Source organism: Nomascus leucogenys, chromosome 2 (assembly GCF_006542625.1).
Source record: "Nomascus leucogenys isolate Asia chromosome 2, Asia_NLE_v1, whole genome shotgun sequence".
Taxonomy (NCBI): domain Eukaryota; kingdom Metazoa; phylum Chordata; class Mammalia; order Primates; family Hylobatidae; genus Nomascus; species Nomascus leucogenys.
The window spans coordinates 69,612,287-69,631,822 of record NC_044382.1 but is presented as its reverse complement, the minus strand read 5'-3'; the positions used below and the strand labels follow the sequence as shown (position 1 = coordinate 69,631,822).

The following is a 19,536-nucleotide window of genomic DNA, read 5'->3' as shown; positions in this document are numbered from 1 at the left end:
GTGCTCCAGCCCTTGGCAGTCAGGGCATGTGGGGGCTCTTGTCCTGTGCCTCTGCTCCCCGAGGGAACTCATCACTGGTTCTTTGCTGCCAGCTGTGGGTCCTCTGTATTCGGATCCTGGCTCTGCTCCTCTTTGGCTTTGTGACCCTGGGCAAGTCCTGTCCCTTTTTGAACCCTTAGTTTCCCCATCTGGACTCTCAGAAGTTCCTAAACTAAAATTCACAAAAGGACTTGTAGGGGGGAGGTTCATGAGCCCCCTGGAATTCAATGTGCAATTTTCTTTGCATGGCATTTTTCTAGGGGGACATTCTCAGAGGGGCTGGGTCCTTCTTGCAGGTCAGAACCTCTAAACAAAGGCTCTGGCCTGGCCTGATGCTGGTGGTCCTGGTGGAAATGTGGGACTCAGACAGCAGAGGCCTCTCTTCCAGATCCAGGAACACCCAGGGGCATGTTCTGAGAGCCCTGGCCTTCCTCTTGGGAGTGCTCCATTTCTCCCAGCCTTACCACCCTCTTGCCTCCCCTATGACTCTCAGTCTCCCCATCTGTAAAAACAGCAATAGCTCACACGTGGACCTCCTGGGATTGTTGGGTGAAGTACAGGTGTGATGGGTGAGGTACAGGTGTGATGGGTGGAGTCACTGCCATGAAGACCTTCTTATCCCCAGGCCCAAGAGTGGCCTCAAGCCTTCCATGCTGACCAGACCTCAGTGGCTTCCAGGTGACCACCCTGTGGTGACACGGGCCCCTGATGTGGGCTGTTGACTGGACCTGCAGGGGCAGGCAGTGGCCTTCTAGATCCCCATACTTTTTGCTTTGAGATCATTGGTTGCCTGAGAATGGCAACAGCAAAATTTGGTGTGTGCTGGTTGGGATGGGCAGGAGAGAGTGCCACCCTGCTCCCCCGAGCCCCCAGTGACTGCCTGGCTTGCATGCTCAGCTGGTCTTGTGCCATTTCTGGAATCAAAGCGCTGTCTGCATTACACAGCCCCTGGCTTCCTATGCATGTACAGCGAGAGCAGTGAGAAGCAGGCAGGGGTCTGGCTGTGACCTCTTTGTGGCCTGGGTGCACTGTGTGGCTGTGGAAGGGATCAATGGGGTCTGGGTGGCCCAAAGTCCGGAGTCTCCACCTTGCCTCCCAGCTGGAATCAGGAGCCACCCATTTCACCAGAAAGCTGTAGGTCTTGCCACTGCTAGGGCCAAGACCCTTTTACCAGACTTCTGAGTGTGAGTCTTTCTAGAACCAACTTGGGTGCCCATTTTTGTATGTTTTAGCATTTTTTTTTCCTTCAAAACACTTTGTTGTAATTTCTGATTGTAGAAGTAATCATGTGTGTTCATGGAAGACCATTGGGTGACCTGGAATCCAGCACTGGGCACCATTTCTGGGAGCATTTTGGTGCCCGTCTCTGCAGACGTGTGCCTCCTACTACAGTGCATGGAAACACGTGCAGATAATGTTAGGAAATGTAATCACATTTTCTCTGCTCTTTGGCAACTGCTTTTTTCTTTCAAGAAAATGCAGGGCATGTTTTTCTGAGTCAGTAAATATAGAGCTGCATTTGGTGGTTCAACACATGCTGGTCGAGTGCCTCCGCCGTCAGGCGTTGATACATAATGTGTCAGATGGTGGGAATGCCCCAGAGATAAATAAAGAAGGGAGTGTGGGAGAGGGGGCTGCAGTTTTTTAAATAAAGAGATTTGGGAAGACCTCACCTAGGTGACAAGGTGATAATGAGCCCAAACCTGAAGGAGGGGCAGGAGGGAGGGGCTATCCAGAGGAAGAGCCTTCCGGGTACAGGGAACAGCGCATGTGAAGACCCTGAGTGGGGAATGAGCTGAACCTGCTGGAGAAACAGCAAGGACGCCTGTGTGACCGCGGGTGAGCAAGTGAACGGGGAGGAACAGAAGGGGTGAGGGAGGTGATAGGGCAGACAAATTGGGTGGGGCTTTGATGGGCTTTGGTGGGACTTTGGGGAATTGGGTAGGGGTTGGGGTGGCAACGAGAGCAGAGAATAGAAAATGTTTGTCATTGATCAAGAGGACTGTGGCCTGGAACGCGTGGCAGAAGTGGAGGAGGTGGCAATGATTGGTTTCAGGGCGTGTTTTGAGGGAGAGCCAACAGGATGTGTGGATGCCTCCGGGGTGTCTGGCCAGAGTGAAGGAAGCAGGGAGCTGCCCTGTGTGTACACAGGGAAGGCACTGGGGAGGACAGGTTTGGGGGCCGCCAGGCATCCGGTTTGGACATATGAAGTTTGAGGTGCCTGTTGAGCAACTCGGTGACATCAAACAGGAGGTAGAGCCACATCATTTGTTTTAATGGAAAAACCGCTTTGAAAAGTTATTTTTTTTCAGTATAAAAGGGTTGAATGTTCTTGGTTTAAAAAGAGAGAATATAAATATAAAATTCAAATCACCCAGAAAATCGGACAGCTGAAGGAGACAGCGCCCCAGTTCCCATTTCTGAAGTGGAGTGTGGCCTTCTCGAAAGGTTCTGGAAAACGCACCTTTTTATTAACAGGAGGGGACTCGGCTGTTCCTCAGCAGCTTCCTATCTGACAGCACTGTGGACCCTGGGCCCTCATTCCCAAATGGCCCCTCTCACCTTCTCGGCTTTTCCACACCCACCTTTGGTGTGATCATCGTGCACTGCTGCGTGGCAGGCGGGTGGGATCGGTGCCCTCATTTTATAGATGTGGCCACTGAGACTTTTGATCACAGCCCTGGCAGCATGTGGACTGCTGAGTTTCAGAATGAGCCAAGTCCTCTGGAAGCCGCCAGTGTGACCCTCTTGATTATGTCCTCATCTGGTGGTTGGGGATGGTGGGAAGTCGAAATCCACAGTGGCTCGGGAGGAGGCAAAAGACTTCACTGGCAGTAGAGGGAGGAGGGCGCTCCAGGTGAAGGGGACAGGATGGCCCAGGGCTGGGAGGCTCCGAGTGGGCGGTCTGGCCTGTGAGAGGGATGGTGACAAGTTTCTTAGAGCTATTTTGGGGACAAGGGGACAGAAGGGGCCAGGAGATGAGAATGGGAGGTCCAGGGCTGATGAGATCAGAGTGGGTAGGAGCATGGCTTCTGCAAGATGGTTTCTCCAGGGCACTGCAGGGCCGCATGGGTGGACTCTGTGTGTGTGTGTGTGCGCACGCACGCGTGCACGCACACCTGTGCTCATAGACACCCTTGTCCTGTCCATAAAATGAGGCCTCAGGGTATAGGAATCAAGAGGCTCTTACTTCATCTATTTTGTTTAGGTTCAGAAAAGCAAGAAGCTCAAGCCCTTCATTCCTGAGGCTGAGCAAGAAATTCCAGGCTTCTTGGGTCCACATGCCCCTTCCCCAGGCAGGAGCACACATCCTTTCCCCACAGTGAGGTGGCCTATGGCTGTGGGACACCCTTCCTTGGGGCCAGATGACAGTGCTGCCTGTCATAAGCAGCCTGGCTCAGGGCCACCCTGTCAGCAGGTCACACGCGCTAGACCCTGGCAGCAGACCGGGGGCCTGTCCCAGGGCCAGGAACTGCTGGCAGATGCCGCCCCAGCTGCTTGGTGATCAGAGGCACACCACAGGCCCTCGGGCCTCTCCTCTTATCAGCACTCGGCTGTGTGGCATGGCGGGCCAGTGGCCTGGCTAGTCAGCAGTGTGGCAGGTGGTGGCATGGTGGGGCCAGTGGTGTGATGTGCAGTGGTGTGGCAGGCAGTGGCGGGGCAGGATCAGTGGTGTGGTGGGGTCAGTGGTGTGGTGGGCAGTGGCTTAGAGAGGTCAGTGGTGGGTGGGAAGGCTGTGTGTGTGTGGTCAGCAGTGGGTGGGAGGGCAGAGACTCCGACGAGCGCTGAGTGTACTCTCTCTGCTCTCTGCAGCTGGCCAGAAGTGGGGTCGCCTGAGGCCTTCTGGGGTGATGAGGCAGTGCTGGGCTGGGCTTTGATCCGCTGTGGCATCCCTGACAAAAAGAGAGCATGTGAGGGAAGAGAATGAAAGACCAGGGCCCAGAGGGAGAAGGAGGTGACAGCTGTGACTTGGGACATGCTATTTGAGCCAGGCTACTCACCAAGCACTGTACACATACTCTCCATTCCTCTCACAACTGCCCTGCCAGGTGGTTGCTGTCATTTCCACTTTCAGCTGGGGAAACTGAGGCACAGTCAGACTCATTTGTACAAAGTCACACAGTATAAAGCAGAAGAACCAAGGCTCAAACCCAGACCTGACTGACAGCTCGAGTGAGTCACTTAACCTCTCTAAGCCTCAGTTTCCTCATGGCCAAAGTGGGGGTCATCGCAGAGCCCAGTTTCTAGGGCTGCTGGGAGCATTTGGTCGGTGATGCCCCTAATGTGCTTCATGGAACACTTGGCAGACGTCACACACTGACTAAGTCTGGTTATCATCATCACTGAGTCCTTTATATTCATGACCTCAGTTACCCCCAGGCCCCAACACGCCCATCAGATCCCAGTTTCCACTGTAGAAATGCCTTTGAACACTGTCTAGTCGGAAAATTGTGGTCAGACAAGCAGCAAAGTCTCCCCGCTCCGTGCCCTGCCTGGCTCTGGACAATTGGCCCCACATTGGGTCATCTCTTAAGGGCTCTGAAATGCCAGCAGTTTGAGATCAGGGAGCATTCTGGGTGATGTCAAGATTTACTCTTTTCTTTTGTTGGTTTTGGTGTTTTGGTTTTTTTTTTCCCCCATTAGTCATTTTTTCTCCATGCTCAGAAAGCACATTGAAGCCATGAGTCTTCAAGGAGGGTGGCCAGGCGGGAAGGTTGGTGGCCTCTCCTGGTGCCCACCTTGCCGGGTGTCTCTCCCCACCCACCCTCTTCCTACTTGTTGAAACCAGCCTGACCACTGTGGGGGCCAGGGGGTAGGTTCTTTAAATCATGTCTTTCCGAAAGCATGGTTCAATGGTTGATGTCCTATTGAGGGGTTGGAGGGGTAAGTGGTGGGTATCTTATATTTTAATGATTCTGAATTTGTTCAATATGAATTGTCCTTAAAAAAACGAAACAAAACAAACAAAAACAACAAAAAACACCTAACCTGGGCAACATAGCGAGACTCTGTCTCTACAAAAAGTTTTAAAAAATTAGCTGGGCATGGTGGCCTGTGTTGGTGGGAGTCGCAGATACTCAGGAGAGTCACTTGAGCCCAGGAGTTGGAGGCTGCAGTGAGCTGTGATCACGTGACTGCACTCCATCCTGAGGGACAGAGTGAGACCCCCATCTAAGAACCAAACCAAGCCCCCCAACACCTGTGATTTTATTGATCTTATTGCTTGATGGCAAGACAAGGTTAAAAAGAGAGAGCCAATTTAAAGAGAAGCATTTAAGTACTCATGGTAGCCCAGGGACATGGCTCTGGAGGAAGGTGCGACCGTGGCATGTGGATGCCTGCGACTTGCTGGGGTGACAGCCCAGGAGGTGGCCTTTGCTGGCCCTTTGGTGACTGAGGCTGGCTGAGGTTCAGGATTGGGCAACCCATCTCTAGGGATTATGTGCACCCTGTCTCAGGCCGGAGAGCTGGAGGAAGGGAGTATGGTGGTTTCAGAGTCAGGCCCCGGGTCTGAAGTCCTTCCTGCCAGCCCTGCCGTCCCACTCCTTACTGGCTGTCCACCTTCCCTGTGCAAACTCTCAAGCCCAGGAAGCAGGCTCAGGCTGGGGTCCCCATGATGTGGGGAGCTGAAGGCTGGGAATCTACAGTTAGGAGCACGTCGATTGCATCTTGGGCAGATAAAAATAGTCCAGGAGAAATCTGAGGAATTTTAATTGCTGCTCAATGTCTTTGGCGTCTTGAAGGCCTGGTCCTTGCAGACCAAACACAAAGGGCCTGGTCTGTGTGTGCAGCTCCAGGAGCCTGTCTTCCCTCCCGCCTCAGCCTCCGCAGCTCTGAGTGGAGTCTGCAGGTGAGGTTCCTGCAGGGGCTCGCGATACAGCAGGGCGGCAGGAGCTCGCTCCACTGTCTCCCAAGCTTGCCTGGGAATCCTGGATTTAGCTTTGAGGAGGCTGTGGATTGCTTCTGGGAGCTGTGAGAGTCAGAGCTTTTAGTTGCAAGTAACGGAAACCCGACCTGAATTGCTGGAAGCAGCAAGGGCCGTTTAGTGGCTTCTGTGACCGTCCTATCGGTAGGAAGGGCGGGTGAGGGTGGGCCTGCCCCAGGGTTCACCAAACAGACACTTTTTCGAGTGCCTGCATGGTACCAGGCACTGTTCGAGGGCAAAACAGACCCAGAGTCCTGCCCACAGGCAGCCTTCTTCTGGAGAAGGCTGGGCCTGAGGCTGGTCCCAGCACTGGCCTCTGTCTCTGTGTGAGCTGCCTCCTCGAGCGAGCTGTCTCTGAGAAGCTGCTGATGAGATGAAATGCAGCCTTGGCACCAGAGAAGAGCTCGTTCCCATCAGCTCCCAAGGGAGGGGTCCCAGGGGAGGGTTCCAGTGGGCTTGGCTGCATCCAGGGGACAGGCCTGGTGGGCAGAGCCAGGAGCCACCACCAGGTGACCTGTGGCTGTGGTGGGCTCAGGGGTCTTCAGGGGAGTGGCTGAGGACTCTGCCCTATATTTTGGCTCCTTTGGAAAGAGATGCCATTTATCTTTGGAAGCAGCATGTTGAGGCCTGGGTTCTGATGAGCCAGGCAGGGAGGGGCGAGTCTGTTTTCCTCTCCTGGGGAGAAGGATGCCCCCAGCCTCTCCTGTCCCTGGGTCCAGGCCTCCAGGAGCCCTCCCCAACGGCTGCCTGCCATGCCCTCTTTCCGTCTCTCTGCCCTTTGATGAGGATTATTTTTGTATCACTGGCCTGCATGTTGTATAGTGTTGGGATGGGCTGGGTAATTTCCTAGCACTTTCAGCCTGCCGAGCTTGTAGGCAGAGTGGGCTCTGGAGGCCCAGGAAAGCCCTGGGGGCCTGGGAATGAGAGGGAGGCTGTGTGGGCAGAGATAACAGGTCCGCAGGGGAGAGGTATATGTGAGAAACATAGAACTTGAGGCCCAGAAGATGGACAGCCCCGGTTTTCCTCTCGTTTCATGGGTATAGCCCTAGAGAAGAGATCTGCCCATTGCTGGGGTGTGGGCTGGAACCCCAGAAGGTCTGTGCTCTAGGGAACTGTGAGCATCATCTTGTCTGGCCTCCCTATTCTAGAGACGAGGGGGCCGAGGCCTGGAGGGGTCTACCCAACTCTGTTACTTTCCATGAAACCTTGGACCTGTTACTTAATCTCCCAGCTTTTGTTTTCTTTTGTAAAGTGGGTTATTATCTGTGGTTTTACTAAATTGGGTTTTAATTACCCAAGTAATATACTCATCAGTTAAACATGAGAACACTTCTGATAAGACTGGGGTTTATGACCCCCCACACCCTCTGCCTCTGTCTGCCCTCCCCTCTCTGGAGGTCACCGTGGCTGTCGTCTTCTGCATGTTCACCCACACCACACGGGGACAATCTCATGGCATACATAGGTTTGGTGCTCTCTTCTGTGTACAGGTAGCAGCACAGTCTGCGTGTCTTCCTGTGATGGCTCTTTTGCCCGTCCTGTGGTCTGGCCCTCTGCCTGGGAGATCTGCAGGTCTGTCTTGTTCTTTTGGAGTCCCTCTCATGTGGTGCTCCTCTGCGGAGATCCAGCCCACATGCCTTTGAGGGCATTCAGGGTGTTTCTGATTGCGGGTTAACAGGAAGTGCGTTGCCCTAAACATCACTGGATTTGAATGTGCCTCCTGGACACACATGTGAGCATCATCCCAGGGTGGACATTGAGGCACTGACTCGCCAGGCATTAGGATGGAATGTGAGAATGTTCCCGAGCCTGTGTCGGGAAGAGGAGAGAAACTGATGTTAGTGCTTCCAGCTTCACATCAGACACCATCCTAGGCATGTTGTCTACGTTTTCTCATTGACTGCTCTTTGACATCAAAATCCTCATTTTACAGAAGAGGAAAATGGAGACCAGAGAAGTTAAGTAATGTGTCTGCTGCCACTCGGCTGTCGAGGGTGGGACTGGGCCCAGAGCCCAGGCGCCCCGACTGCCAGGTCGATCTGGACACTGGGGAGTGGAGCATCCCTGTCCTGCCTCCCGAGAGCGGACAAGAGGAAGGCAAGAGCTTGCTCTCAGCAAGGCCTTGAGAGCGCCTGGCCGGGCTGCGGCCTCAGTGTGCTGGGAAGAGAGAGCTCGCCAGGAATTTCCTGGGGCAGCTCCAGGGTAGGCTGCTTGGATCTAAGGGTTACAGGGTGGCCTGGGCCCTGCCCCCCTCCTCTTTCCCCGGCACGTCCCAACCCTGTACATTCTTGGAATCTGTGAGTTGTGCCGTGTTCTGTGGGCACCGGGAGTTTGCTTTGAAACCCGTGGCACCAACATCTGTTAGCTCTTACAGAACAGAAAGATTGACAAAGCACTGCTGGGGCAGGCGGTGGAGGAAGATGTTATATTCAGGAGTAGGAAGTCTCAAAGACAGAGGAAAAACCCCAACCAAACTCCAGCTCGCTCCCCAAGGCTGCTTTGATGTGGTTTTCCCATCCCTGGAGGCCTTATAAGGTATCGTGCCTGGATTCTGGGCTCTGGACTGGTGCTGGCTGCACACCCTGTGCCCAGAGGAGCTGGCCTCTCTTCCTGGGGCCCAGTGTAGAGCAGAGGAGGGGCTCCCAGGGCCAGCTGATGGGGCACCACTGGGACTTAGGAAGGTGGCACATCTGGGCATGTGGCCTGAGAGGCCACCAAGCCAGGCCACTGGACAGGAGCAGCCCAGCCCCAGGTCAGGTGGAGCAGGGGCCCTGGAGACCCAGGAAGGTCTTCGATCAGAACTTGCAGCAGAGGCTAAGGCCCACTGTCCTGGAGGCCAGAGGGGAGGTGCCTGGGATCACAGAGTGACAACTAAGTAGAAAAAATAAGTGCAGGAGGGTCACCACTGCAGCCAAGCCCCACATGTGGGTTTCCCAGGTTCAGTGGTGAACGGTGTGGACTCAGGCTCTGGCACTTACTGGCTGTGTGACCTTGGGCAAGTCACTTAACCTCTCTGTGCCTCAGTCGTCTCATCTGTAAAACAGGATAATCATGGCAGTCCTTTGGAATACCTGAAGCGATTGACATGAGGGCGAAATGCAGTTCCCTGAAAACAGTGTCCTGGGCAGGATGGGGCATGTTTCCAGGTGTCTGTGAGGGCACCTGGGGTCTGGCGAGTCTCTCGGCTTGTCCCAGCAGTGTTCTGGTCGCCATACAATAACAATAGCAGGAGTAATAAACAGTAACTACTGACCTGATGAACCCCACACATGCTTTCAGCTGCCCTGCTAAGCGCTTCACATGCAATGACTTCCTCACTCCTCACAGCCCCACCCCCTCCAGATATCCTGATTGCTGTCGCCCCTGTTTACGAATGGGGAGACTGAGGTGCACTAGAGATAAAGTTCCTTCCCCCAGGTGGCGCAACATGTGTGAAGCAGAGCTGGGATTTGAACCAAGGTCTGACCCCTTCCAGTTCCATGCCCTCTGCACAGGGGCTTCCAGTGGCGCCATCGAAGGTCTGAGTGTGTCTCCTGGCAACACCTGCCTTCCCAAAGGATGGTGCCAAGTGCTTGGCCCTGGCCCTGACATGTGGGGCTGCCAGCCAGGGCTCAGCTTGAGGGCAGGGCCAAGTCCCCAGGTTGTGGGGAGGAGCAGGGGAGCTTTGAGTCCTGCTAGGCAGATGGGAGCCCTTGACCACTCACCCACTGGAGCTGCTGGCTGGGCTATTTTTCTTGCACTCCTTTAGGTGTGATCCTTGGTCCCTGGTAGGTGCCAGGACTCCTGGCCATCTCTGCTCCCATGCCCACAGGAGCCCTGGTTGCATGAGTAGGAGCCCGGGCTGAGGCACCTGAAGGAGCTGGCTCAAGTCCCCCCTCCACCCCTTGCTGGCAGGTGATCCAGAGGGGGTCGCAGCCTCTTGGAGCCTCCTAGCCACTTAGACGCAGGGCTGTGGGGAGGCCATTCTCCGGAGCCTCCCGTGAAGATCTCATTGGTCAGTACCTCATACACTGTGAGCACTTGGTAGATGACAGGTGACTGTCATTAGAACTGTTTCCGGTCTCATATGGTACTTCAGGGTTGAGGCCACTTTCTTTGTAGAAAATAACAGTAATGATTATACCTCTCACTTTACAATTTGCAAATCATCTTAATGAGCGTCTATTTCTTGAAAGATGGAAAGACCAGGGCTGTTGTGATGATTCAGGGGGCTAATAAATACATGCTTACACAGTTGGCCCTCCTTATCCGTGGGCTCTGTATTTATTGATTCAGCCAACCATAGATAGAAAATATTTGGAAACAAAAAAGCATCCGTACTGAACACATACAGACTTTTCTCGTCCTTATTCCCTAAGCAATACAGTGTAATAACCATCTCCATAGCATTTACACTGTGTTAGGTATTGTAAGTAATCTAGAGGTGATTTAAAGTATAGGGCAGGATGTTTGTAGTTTATATGCAAATACTACACCATTTAGATAAGGGACTTGAGCATCTACAGATTTTGTTAGCCTCAGGGAGTTTTGGAACCAGTCGCCCACAGGTACTGAGGAATGACTATAAAGTGCCTAGCATGGTGCCTGACACATGGAAAATGCACAGTAAGTGTCAGCTGTTTGATTATTATTATGGTTGATGACTGTACCCGTTTTACAAATAAGTAGACTGAGGTCCAAAGGCAAGGCAGGAGGTACAGCCAGGATGTGATCCTGTGTTTGGCTCAACATCCCAAATGGCTTCTGGCCTAGAGACTCAAAGCTCTAGGAGCATGCACATTGCACGCCACAGACCCTGGGCCATTTGGCTCAGTGGGGGAGATGAATTTTTTTTTTTTTTTTTTTTTTTTTGAGACGGAGTCTCGCACTGTCACCCGGGCTGGAGTGCAGTGGCACAATCTCAGCTCACTGCAGCCTCCACCTCCCAGGTTCAAGCGATTCTTCTGCCTCAGCCCCCCAAGCAGTTGGGATTACAGGCACCTGCCACTACGCCTGGCTAATTTTTTGTATTTTTAGTAGAGATGGGGTTTCATTATGTTGGCCAGGTTGCCTGACCTCGTGATCCATCTGCCTCAGCCTCCTGAAGTGCTAGGATTACAGGCGTGAGCCACTGTGCTCACCCGGGGAGATGAATTTTTACAAAGTTGAGCATTGGCACAGCACAGTGCATCCATGGACCATAGCTCCGAGGAGCTTTCCAGTGTTCTCCAGAGCAGGGTACTGTTGAGTGGTGAGAGGCCTACGCCAGAACTTGCCAGAACTCTGCTTTCTGAGTGTGTCAGAGAGCTTGGTCCTCCGAGCAGGGAGTGCTGAAGCTGTCATCGGTGGTGACTGGGGTGCCTTGAGCACACGCGGTCATCATCATAGGGTCCCACACAGCTGCCTTGTTGGTGGCAATGTCTGGAGTCTTTAAACTCTTCCAAGTGTGCCAGTAAAAAGACACGAGTACTCAGACGTCTCATTGATGCTGTCACCTGGCTGCAGTGCAGTCAGGGTGGCAGGTGCAGAGCCCCCCTCTGCAGAAGACCTCAGCATGAAGAGGTGTGCAGATTCTCTTGAAGACTGTCACCTGTTCCCTCGAGGAAGCTCTGCCTACCAGCCTTTCAGGGGGTGGCGGCACCCGTCTCTCTCCTGCATGAAAGATGGGCTTTAATTGGCTGCTGGGGCATCCCAGCCATCTAATGATGCCACCTGTGTGCATCCCTTTCCTGTCATCATCTCCCAGCTCCCCTGTCAACTCGGGCTCTGTTAACACAAACAGCCAGTTTACAAGCCCAGGAAATGTTCGATGATTATAATAATTGGCAGAGGAGGAGAGGGAAGCCATCCTGACTCGAGGAATAAAGTAGCCTGGTTTTGAAGTAAATGGGACACCGGAGTCTGAATGGCCACATTTTAACAGCTTTTAAGAAAGAGTGTGTAATGCCCTAGAAAGATTTGAAAGAAGAAAGAGAACAGCCACAAAATGTTAGCTGTTTGTCTTTAAAACAAAAAACAAAAAAAAGCAAGAGGCTTACCTCCAGCTGCGTCCAGTTGATGAGATCAGCAATACAAAGCCGTGTTTTTTCTTTTATTCATCAAGATGAGGACTGGTTTTTTTTTAAGCATCATCTGAGGTGTAGAATTTTTTTTTCCCCCAAGGAGAGGGTTGGGTTTTGTTTTTGTTTTTGTTTTTGTTTTTTTTCTCTTTGATTTTCACAAAGAGAAGTTGGTGACAGCTGCTGAGTTTGGGCTTTTTTATTGCTTGTCATTTTGTGTTTTGAGAAGCGCTACCGTAGCATCATCATCCCCCAAACCCTTGTCTGTCCTCCCATAACCGGAGTATTTCCTAAAGTGGGTTTCTTGGGACACGCATCTCATGTGATGCTTTTGAAAATGAAGCTCCATGGTCTAAATAAGTTTGGAGAATGCAAAATATGCCAGCACTTGGAGATTCAGTGTTTAGAACCATAGTAAAAGTCCTGATAAGTCCTGCTGTAAGAGATCTTGTTTAACTTTGTTTAAAAGAATCTTCTTTGATCATAGAACTCTTCTGGCAGAATACCAATAAATACAGAAGACAGTTTGACAAGGTATGGTCTAGTTTCTTCCATATTTGGAGTTATCCTGCTAGGGTGGGTCAGACAGATGGGGCCTTTGTTGACATCCTAGAAATTTCCCAGCCTGTGGACCAGCAACACTCCCCTCGCTAACTTGACACCTCCTGGTCAGGTTGGTTGGGATGAGATCCCAGATATCCTTAACTCACTGGTGGGGAACAGGCAGGGTGCGTGTAAGGAATCAGGCTGGTTTCCGGAAGGCATGTGTGTTGGTGAAATATGGGAGGCATGACGGAAGACCCGGTGGAGCCATAGCCTGCAGGGGCCTGAATGTTGTGCTGATGCGTGTGGGTTTATGTTAAAGGCAGGAGGGACCCACCTTGGCGCTTAACTTTTCAGGTGCAATAGGATCTGCCTCAGTTGACCTGAATTCCGATCAGAAGAATCAGCCCAGGGTCCTCATGGCGCCGCTTTTAACGTCCCAGCACTGGCCTCCCCCTAACCCCTGCTCAATGCCTCTGCTTTGTCTTCTTCTAGGAGCTCGTGGGCGACGTGTTGAGAGACACGCTCAGCGAGGAAGAGGAGGACGACTTTCGGCTGGAAGGTATTCGGAGTCCATTCCTCTCTTCCCAGAAGCAGCGAGTGGGGGAAGCAGGTGTCTACCTGGCCATGTGCCCTGTGTACTCCAGAAAATCTGCAGATGGAGGGCACAACAGGGACCTTGTGACTCTGGGTGGGGGTAGACTGGAGGGTGGGATGGAGGAGAGGAGTAAGAGAGGTGTGGCACTTCATAGGTCCAAGCCCAGGTGGGGGTCCGGTCACCTAGGTCCACGTCCTGGCCCTGCAGTAGATTAGCTGGGGGACCTCAGACAGGTTGTTGAAACTCTGCTGCTCCTCTGGGGGATGATAAGAGTAGCTGCTCAGAGTGATGTGTGAAGTGTGATCAGGCAGTGTTGGGCATGGAATAAGCATTATACACAGTGTCTATTCTGTTTCCTCCGTCATGTTACTCTCTTGGTGCATGAGTGTGCACACACACACACAGCCAGCCTCTCACCTCTCTCCTCTGTTGTCCTTCTTCCTTTCTTGAGACGGGGTCTTGCTCTGTCACCCAGGCTGGAGTGCAGTAGGTAATCATAGCTCACTGCAGCCTCGACCTAGGCTCAAGTGATCCTCTCGCCTCAGCCTCTCAAGTAGCTAGGACTACAGTTGCACGCCACCATGCCAAGCTAATTTTTAAATTTTTGTGTAGAGATGGGGTCTCACCATGTTGCCCAGACTGGTCTTGAACTTCTGGCCTCGAGTGACCTTCCCACCTTGGCCTCCCAAAGTGCTGGGGTTACAGGCGTGAGCCACCACACCTGGCCGCTGCTTGCTTTCTTCATGATGAAGCGCCGTGCTGTAGAGAGAATCAGGACGCTTAAGTAGAGGGTCTGCTGGCTGCTGATGTGCTGTTTGACTTTGGGTAGGCCACCCCACCTTTCTGAGCCTCAGTTTCCACATCTATAGAATGGGAACAAGGGCCTTTGCCCTGCTTGGCTCCCAGAGTTGGTGCCAGGAACGGATGACAGCGTGAAGCGGAGTGTTTGCTGAATGGGAGATTTTAAATTCAGAAACAGGGAAAGAAATCACCAAACGGGGGCTGCCTTATAAGAGTAAGGAAGGACCTCTCTGCTGAGACCAGGGCAGACAGCTGGCTGGAGAGCTGGCGGACCATGATGCAAGGGTCTGCAGAGGGGGATCCAGGCCTGTGGGGGTCCGAAGGGCCACAAGGGGAGAGCAGACAGTTCTGGGAAGTTCTCAAGGGGAGCATGGGCCAGACCTGAGGACTGTGGCCACATCTGACCTGAGAGCTGTTATAAATATAGAATCTCAGCTCCAGCCCAGGCCTGCTGAATGCGATCTGCATTTTAACAAGCTCCCCAGGTGACTTGCATGAACATTGTACTCGGAGAAGCGCTGTTTGAAGATAACTCACTCCGTTGCCTAGAAGTTGGAGGCAGGCTGGAAAGCCAGGTTCTAGCAAACTTTGCTCAAATGTAAGCAGGCCCCAGATCAAGGGGGAGGAGTCCCATGAACAGAAAGCTTTGTGTGTGCATACAGTCTGATATCTTTTATGTGAAAAAAAAGGCACCAGACCATCCTCAGGAGTTTCTTAGGGTACCCCGTATGCATATGACTGTGTGGATAGAGGCCTAGACAGATGATAACCATAGCTCTTTCCAAACATGGGGGGAGACTTAAGTCTGTGTTATCTGCATTTCATGGTTAAACATTTATAAGAATAGTTGGGCATGGTGGCTCAAGCCTATAATCTCAGCACTTTGGGAGGCTGAGGCTGGAGGATTGCTTGAGCTCACTAGTTCAAGACCAGCCTGGGCAACATAGACCCTCTCTCTATTATCAATAATTCTAAAATATTTAAAAAAAAATAAAAAAACACAATTATGTATTCCTTATGAAATTAAAAACGAATGTCACTATTTAAAGGTGAAAACCGTAAATAAGGCAGTAGGAGTGGAGCTGCTGTGGTTTGAGTCGGGTGGGCATCTGGACCTGTCCGTGTGGCCCTTAAGACCCCATGAGGGACCCTGGGCCCAGTGACCATCTGTGGTCCTCTGGCATCCTTGGTCCTGTGGTCTGAGGCCGCCCACCCCAGGGTGGGGAATATGGTGTGGATGGTAGGCCACCGCATGGCTACGTCTGGTGAGAGCAGGTGCTACTCAGTTCTGGCCACAAAAAACCAGCTGCCTGCTCTGGACCTGGGGCTGGGGGGGTCCCTCTGTGCTACTGACTAAGGGAAAACAAGCCGAGTCCTGAATCTCTTCTTTGTCTTCCTGTTGGCCAAGTTCATTGCCTCTTGGCGGGCTAGAGAGCTGTTTAAGAGAGAAAAAAGGCCATCTGAGGCGTGAAGATAAAAAGAAGTCTTTTAGCCATCCCAGGAGAGGATGGCTTTAGCTCCCGCGTTGTTATGTAAAGCCGGCCCTAATCCAGCGTCTTAACTGCCTTAACTGGCCAGCTGGGAGCGGGAGGGATGGGAGATTAAGGCTGGGCTTGGTGCGAGGGCCAGGGCTGCAGAGCTCCTTTTGAACTGGGGAAAGAACAAAGTAAACATCAAAAGTCCCAAGCTCTGAGAGCTGGCTGGGCGTGGCAGGGCTGGTGAGGTGAGGCTTTCGTGGGGAGAAGGGGAGAGGGACCCCTCCTCAGCTGACCCAGCTGAGGTCCGAGGACCGGGGAGGGGTGACCCCGTGCTCACCTTCAGCGCACACCCGGCCTCCCTGCCTCCACAGCTGGGCAGGACTCCAGGTAGTCGCAGCCTGCGGCTTGGGCCCCACGGGGAGAATGGGTGCCAGGCCGCGTTCCCCTGAATGGCCTCCAGGAGTCAGTGTGTCTGAGGGTGCTGCAGCCACTGCTTCATCCCCCTCTCCCATCTCCCTCTCTCCAGGTCCCCCCTGCCTCTCACCTGGTGAACCCTGCCCCTGCCCAGCTTCTTGGCTATCTCTGTGTCTCATCCCTGGGCCTTTGCTGGTTGTCCCTCCGCATCCTCAAGTGCCTAGTTTCTATCTCTCCACTCTCCGGCATCTTCTCTAGGAAGCCTGCTCTGCAGGGCGTGGTCCAGCCTGCAGGGTCCGGTCTAGCCTGCAGGGTCCCTGCTCCCTAAAGGAGATGCTCAGAGCCACTGAAGTCAGGCAGCCCCTCCTCCTCGGGACCAGGCCCAGGCCTCCCGGCTTCCAGGGCAGGCCTTGCTTTGGCCCTGCCGCCCCCTCCCCACTGGCCTGGCGTGTGGATGTGGCAGCCCGTGGGGTGGTCTCTGCTTCCTCAGCCCAAGGGTGGATGTGCCTGGAGTTGGTGGTTCTGCCCAGCAGGGAGCAGTGTTAAGATTGAGGCCTGGCAGGGGCTGAGCAGCACTCTGGGAGCTCGGGGCCTGTTCAGCTCTGCAATGGTCCCTAACTTTGCCTTCCTCATCTCTCCTCCCTGCATTCTGACTTTCTATGAATTCGCAGCTCAGACCCCATTCCAGCCTGGCTTACCCACACTCACTGTGTGACCTTGGGCGAGTCACTTCCCTGTGGCTCAATTTCCTCACTGGGTTCCTTATAGCACTTCTTCACCAGGGTTATTGTGAAGACAGCAAGGTGATGAATGTAGGTCCCAAGGGTGGCCCTGGTACAAAGTAAGTGCCCGGCACACTTGAGCTGCCATGATTCTTGTTTCCTGGGTTCAGTTTTCTTGAAGAGGTGCCAGCCCATGTTTATAATCATTTACCTAGCCCAGATCAAAAAGGACCTCTTTGCAAAGCTTCTTTAATCCTATTAGAATCTCCAAAGGCCTCCCCATACTCCCGGTGCCTGGAGTAGGGTCTGGCATGCTGTATGTGCTCAATAAATAAACACTCACTGAAAAAGGAAAGTCAACACCCTGTAGTCACTGAAAGCAGGTGACCCCTCCCTCTGCCTCACTGAAGGCAGGTGACCCCTCCCTCCAGCCTCTCAGGCAGGTCCTGTATACACCTGTGTTGGGGCCTGGGCCAGTCCATCCAGGCTCCCAGGGGTCAGATGTTGGGCAAAGGGACTTGGGAGGCCTGTAGCCCTTTCATCTGTAGTTGGAAAACTGAAGCCCGGAGAGGGAAGTGACCTGGCCAAGGTCACACAGCAGACTGAGAACAGAATCTGGCCCCTCACTCCTCACCATTCAGTATGTGCTGGGCATTTGCTGCAGCCAGGGGCTCTACTGGGCCCTGGGTTCACAGGCATGAGCAAGGTAGGCAGGCCCAGCAGTCACGACATTCACAGGAGGGAGGCAGGGATGAATACATAAATCTGCAAAGGAGCATGGAAGTTTCTGGTAGTGGTTCTCTGCTAAGAGGTAAAACCCAAGGAGAGGTAGAGTGAGGAGGCTTTTCTGAGAAGGTGATGTTTCATCTGAGATGCAGATGCCAGGAAGGAGCCAGCCATGGAAGAATGTAGGGGGAGAGCAGCTAGGAGTGAGCAGAACCCCAGAGTGGAGGGAACTTGGTGTTTGGGGGAGAACAGAAAGGCCGATCAGGAATGAGAGTGGGGCGGTTGGCAAGTGTGGGACCATGCACTTAGGTTGTGTGGTTCTGCCCAGATGGTTGGGTGGGTGACTGCTGGATTCTGACCTCTGTTTTAAGAAGCGAATTCTGGCTTCTGGGAGGGACTGCCCATGGGCAGGGAGGAAGGGGGCAATGAAACCAGGAGGTGATTGCAGGGTTGCAGGCGAGAGGAGATGGTGCTGGCCTAGCCTGGGAGCTTGGGGCTGGGGAGAGGTCCACGGGGCTGGAGGTTGGAGCTGGTGAGGAGGGTGTTGAGGGAACGACAGAGATCAGGGTTGCATCTTAGACTTTTGGTTTCAGGAACTAAGGATTTGGCGGTGTCACTTCTGAGGTGGAGGTTTTGGCGGGTGACCATCAAGCCTCCCGTTTTTGGACCAGCTGGGTTCAAGATGCCCATTTAACATCCAAGGAGAGGTGCCGAGGAGGCCGTGGGATACCTGGTGATTGGACCTTGGGGTTCAGGGAGCAGTTGGGCAAGAAACAGAGAGAGAGCGGGTCAAGACTTCTCAGGAAGTAGCCACGGACATTGCCTGGGACTCCCGGGCAAGGCTCCTCAATACACAGGGCTGGCGGTGGCTTCCCAGGAAGGCTGGGAGGAAGAGGAGTTCATGGGAGGGCAGCGGGGACCCCCAGATGGAGGGGCAGGTGCCTATGCCCCGCCGGCTCCTCTCCCTCAGTTCAGAGCCTGTCCTGTCGGGGGGTGTCAGCGGCCTTGACTCTCCACTCCCCTGCAGTCCCCCCAGAAGCTGAGTTGCAGCGGTGACAGAGAACAAGCGGACTTTGTTACCTTGGCAGTTTCTCTCAAGTCTGCTCCTCATAAAAGCTCAGCTGGAACAGTGGAAATTCTGACTTGTGTCAGATACCGGAGAGGCTTTAATAGTTTCAAGTAGCTCGGGGTTAGATTGTAAAAGCCGAATTTCATCACATGTTTTAACTTGGGTAGGGACGGGGCGGCGGGGGCGGCGAGAGTGGAAGGGACGTGATATTTTTAGCCCACAGAAGGCTTTTTCTCCCCTTTTCCCCTCTCTCTCCCCCGGGGCTTCCCTCTCCCTCCATGAACAGATGTTTCGTCTCAATCCTGTTCAGATCTCAAAGCCGAGTGGCCACCAGCCTTATGCTCTGATGAGGAAAAAAAGGCCAGAATGTTATTTGTTGAGAAGGGTTTCCTCCCCACCCCCGTTTTCTCCTTTTTTGTTTCCCCTCAGTTACAATTGGTCCATAAGCAAAATCTAGTGGCAGTAAAATGCAGCTGGGAGGCAGGATGGTGGAGAAGAAGGCCCTGGTGGCATTTCTGGTCTCAGGAAGGGGCAGGCACCCACTGGTGAAAAAGCTGGAAATTGCCCTAGAGGGACTGCCCTGGGTGAGTGAATTACTGCTGTGGTGCTGATGCTGGTGGTTTTTCCTAAAAAGCAGGATCTCAGAGAGATGGATTTGTTAAGTCAGGATTCTTTCGGTTCTTTTGGAAACTCACTTAAACTTTTGGCTCATGAAATTGAAAAATCCTAGGGTAGATCTTGCCTAAAAAGGCCTGTTTGGATTCTGGAGCTAAAACCATGTCATGGACACATGCACGTGCACACACACACGCACACACATGCATGTATACTCACACATTCACACACGTGTCTCTCTCGCTGCCCCTCTCTGTCCCTCTCCATCATCTCTCCCTCTGTCCCCCGGTAGCTCCTCCCCCACAGGTGGCAAGGGTGGCAGTTCCCAGCTCTGGGCACTCCCATCCTATGAGCACAGCCCTCTCAGGTGGAAGAAAGTTCCTAGGTCACAGGGGTTCTTGCACATGTTGGACTCACTTTACTGACCACTTTACTGGTCACTTGACCAGGGTAGATCTAGGTTTTGTGGGACCTGAAGCTTTCTGGGGCTAAACCAAAATAAATATCTCACCAACTCAGTCTCTCCTTAGCTCATGTCCAGAAATGCCTGTATTTCCCCCAGTATCA

At 53.1% G+C, this 19,536-nt stretch overlaps 1 protein-coding gene across 1 annotated transcript in view; it reads left to right on the top strand.

Moving 5' to 3' along the window:
* The window catches only part of NKD1 (NKD inhibitor of WNT signaling pathway 1), an 87,147-nt gene that overhangs the window by 45,662 nt on the left and 21,949 nt on the right, over positions 1-19,536 (top strand). Inside the window, exon 4 of the mRNA XM_003263039.4 lies at positions 13,042-13,108. Coding sequence (XP_003263087.1) covers positions 13,042-13,108 — 67 coding nt within the window. The remainder of the gene's footprint in view (positions 1-13,041; positions 13,109-19,536) is intronic.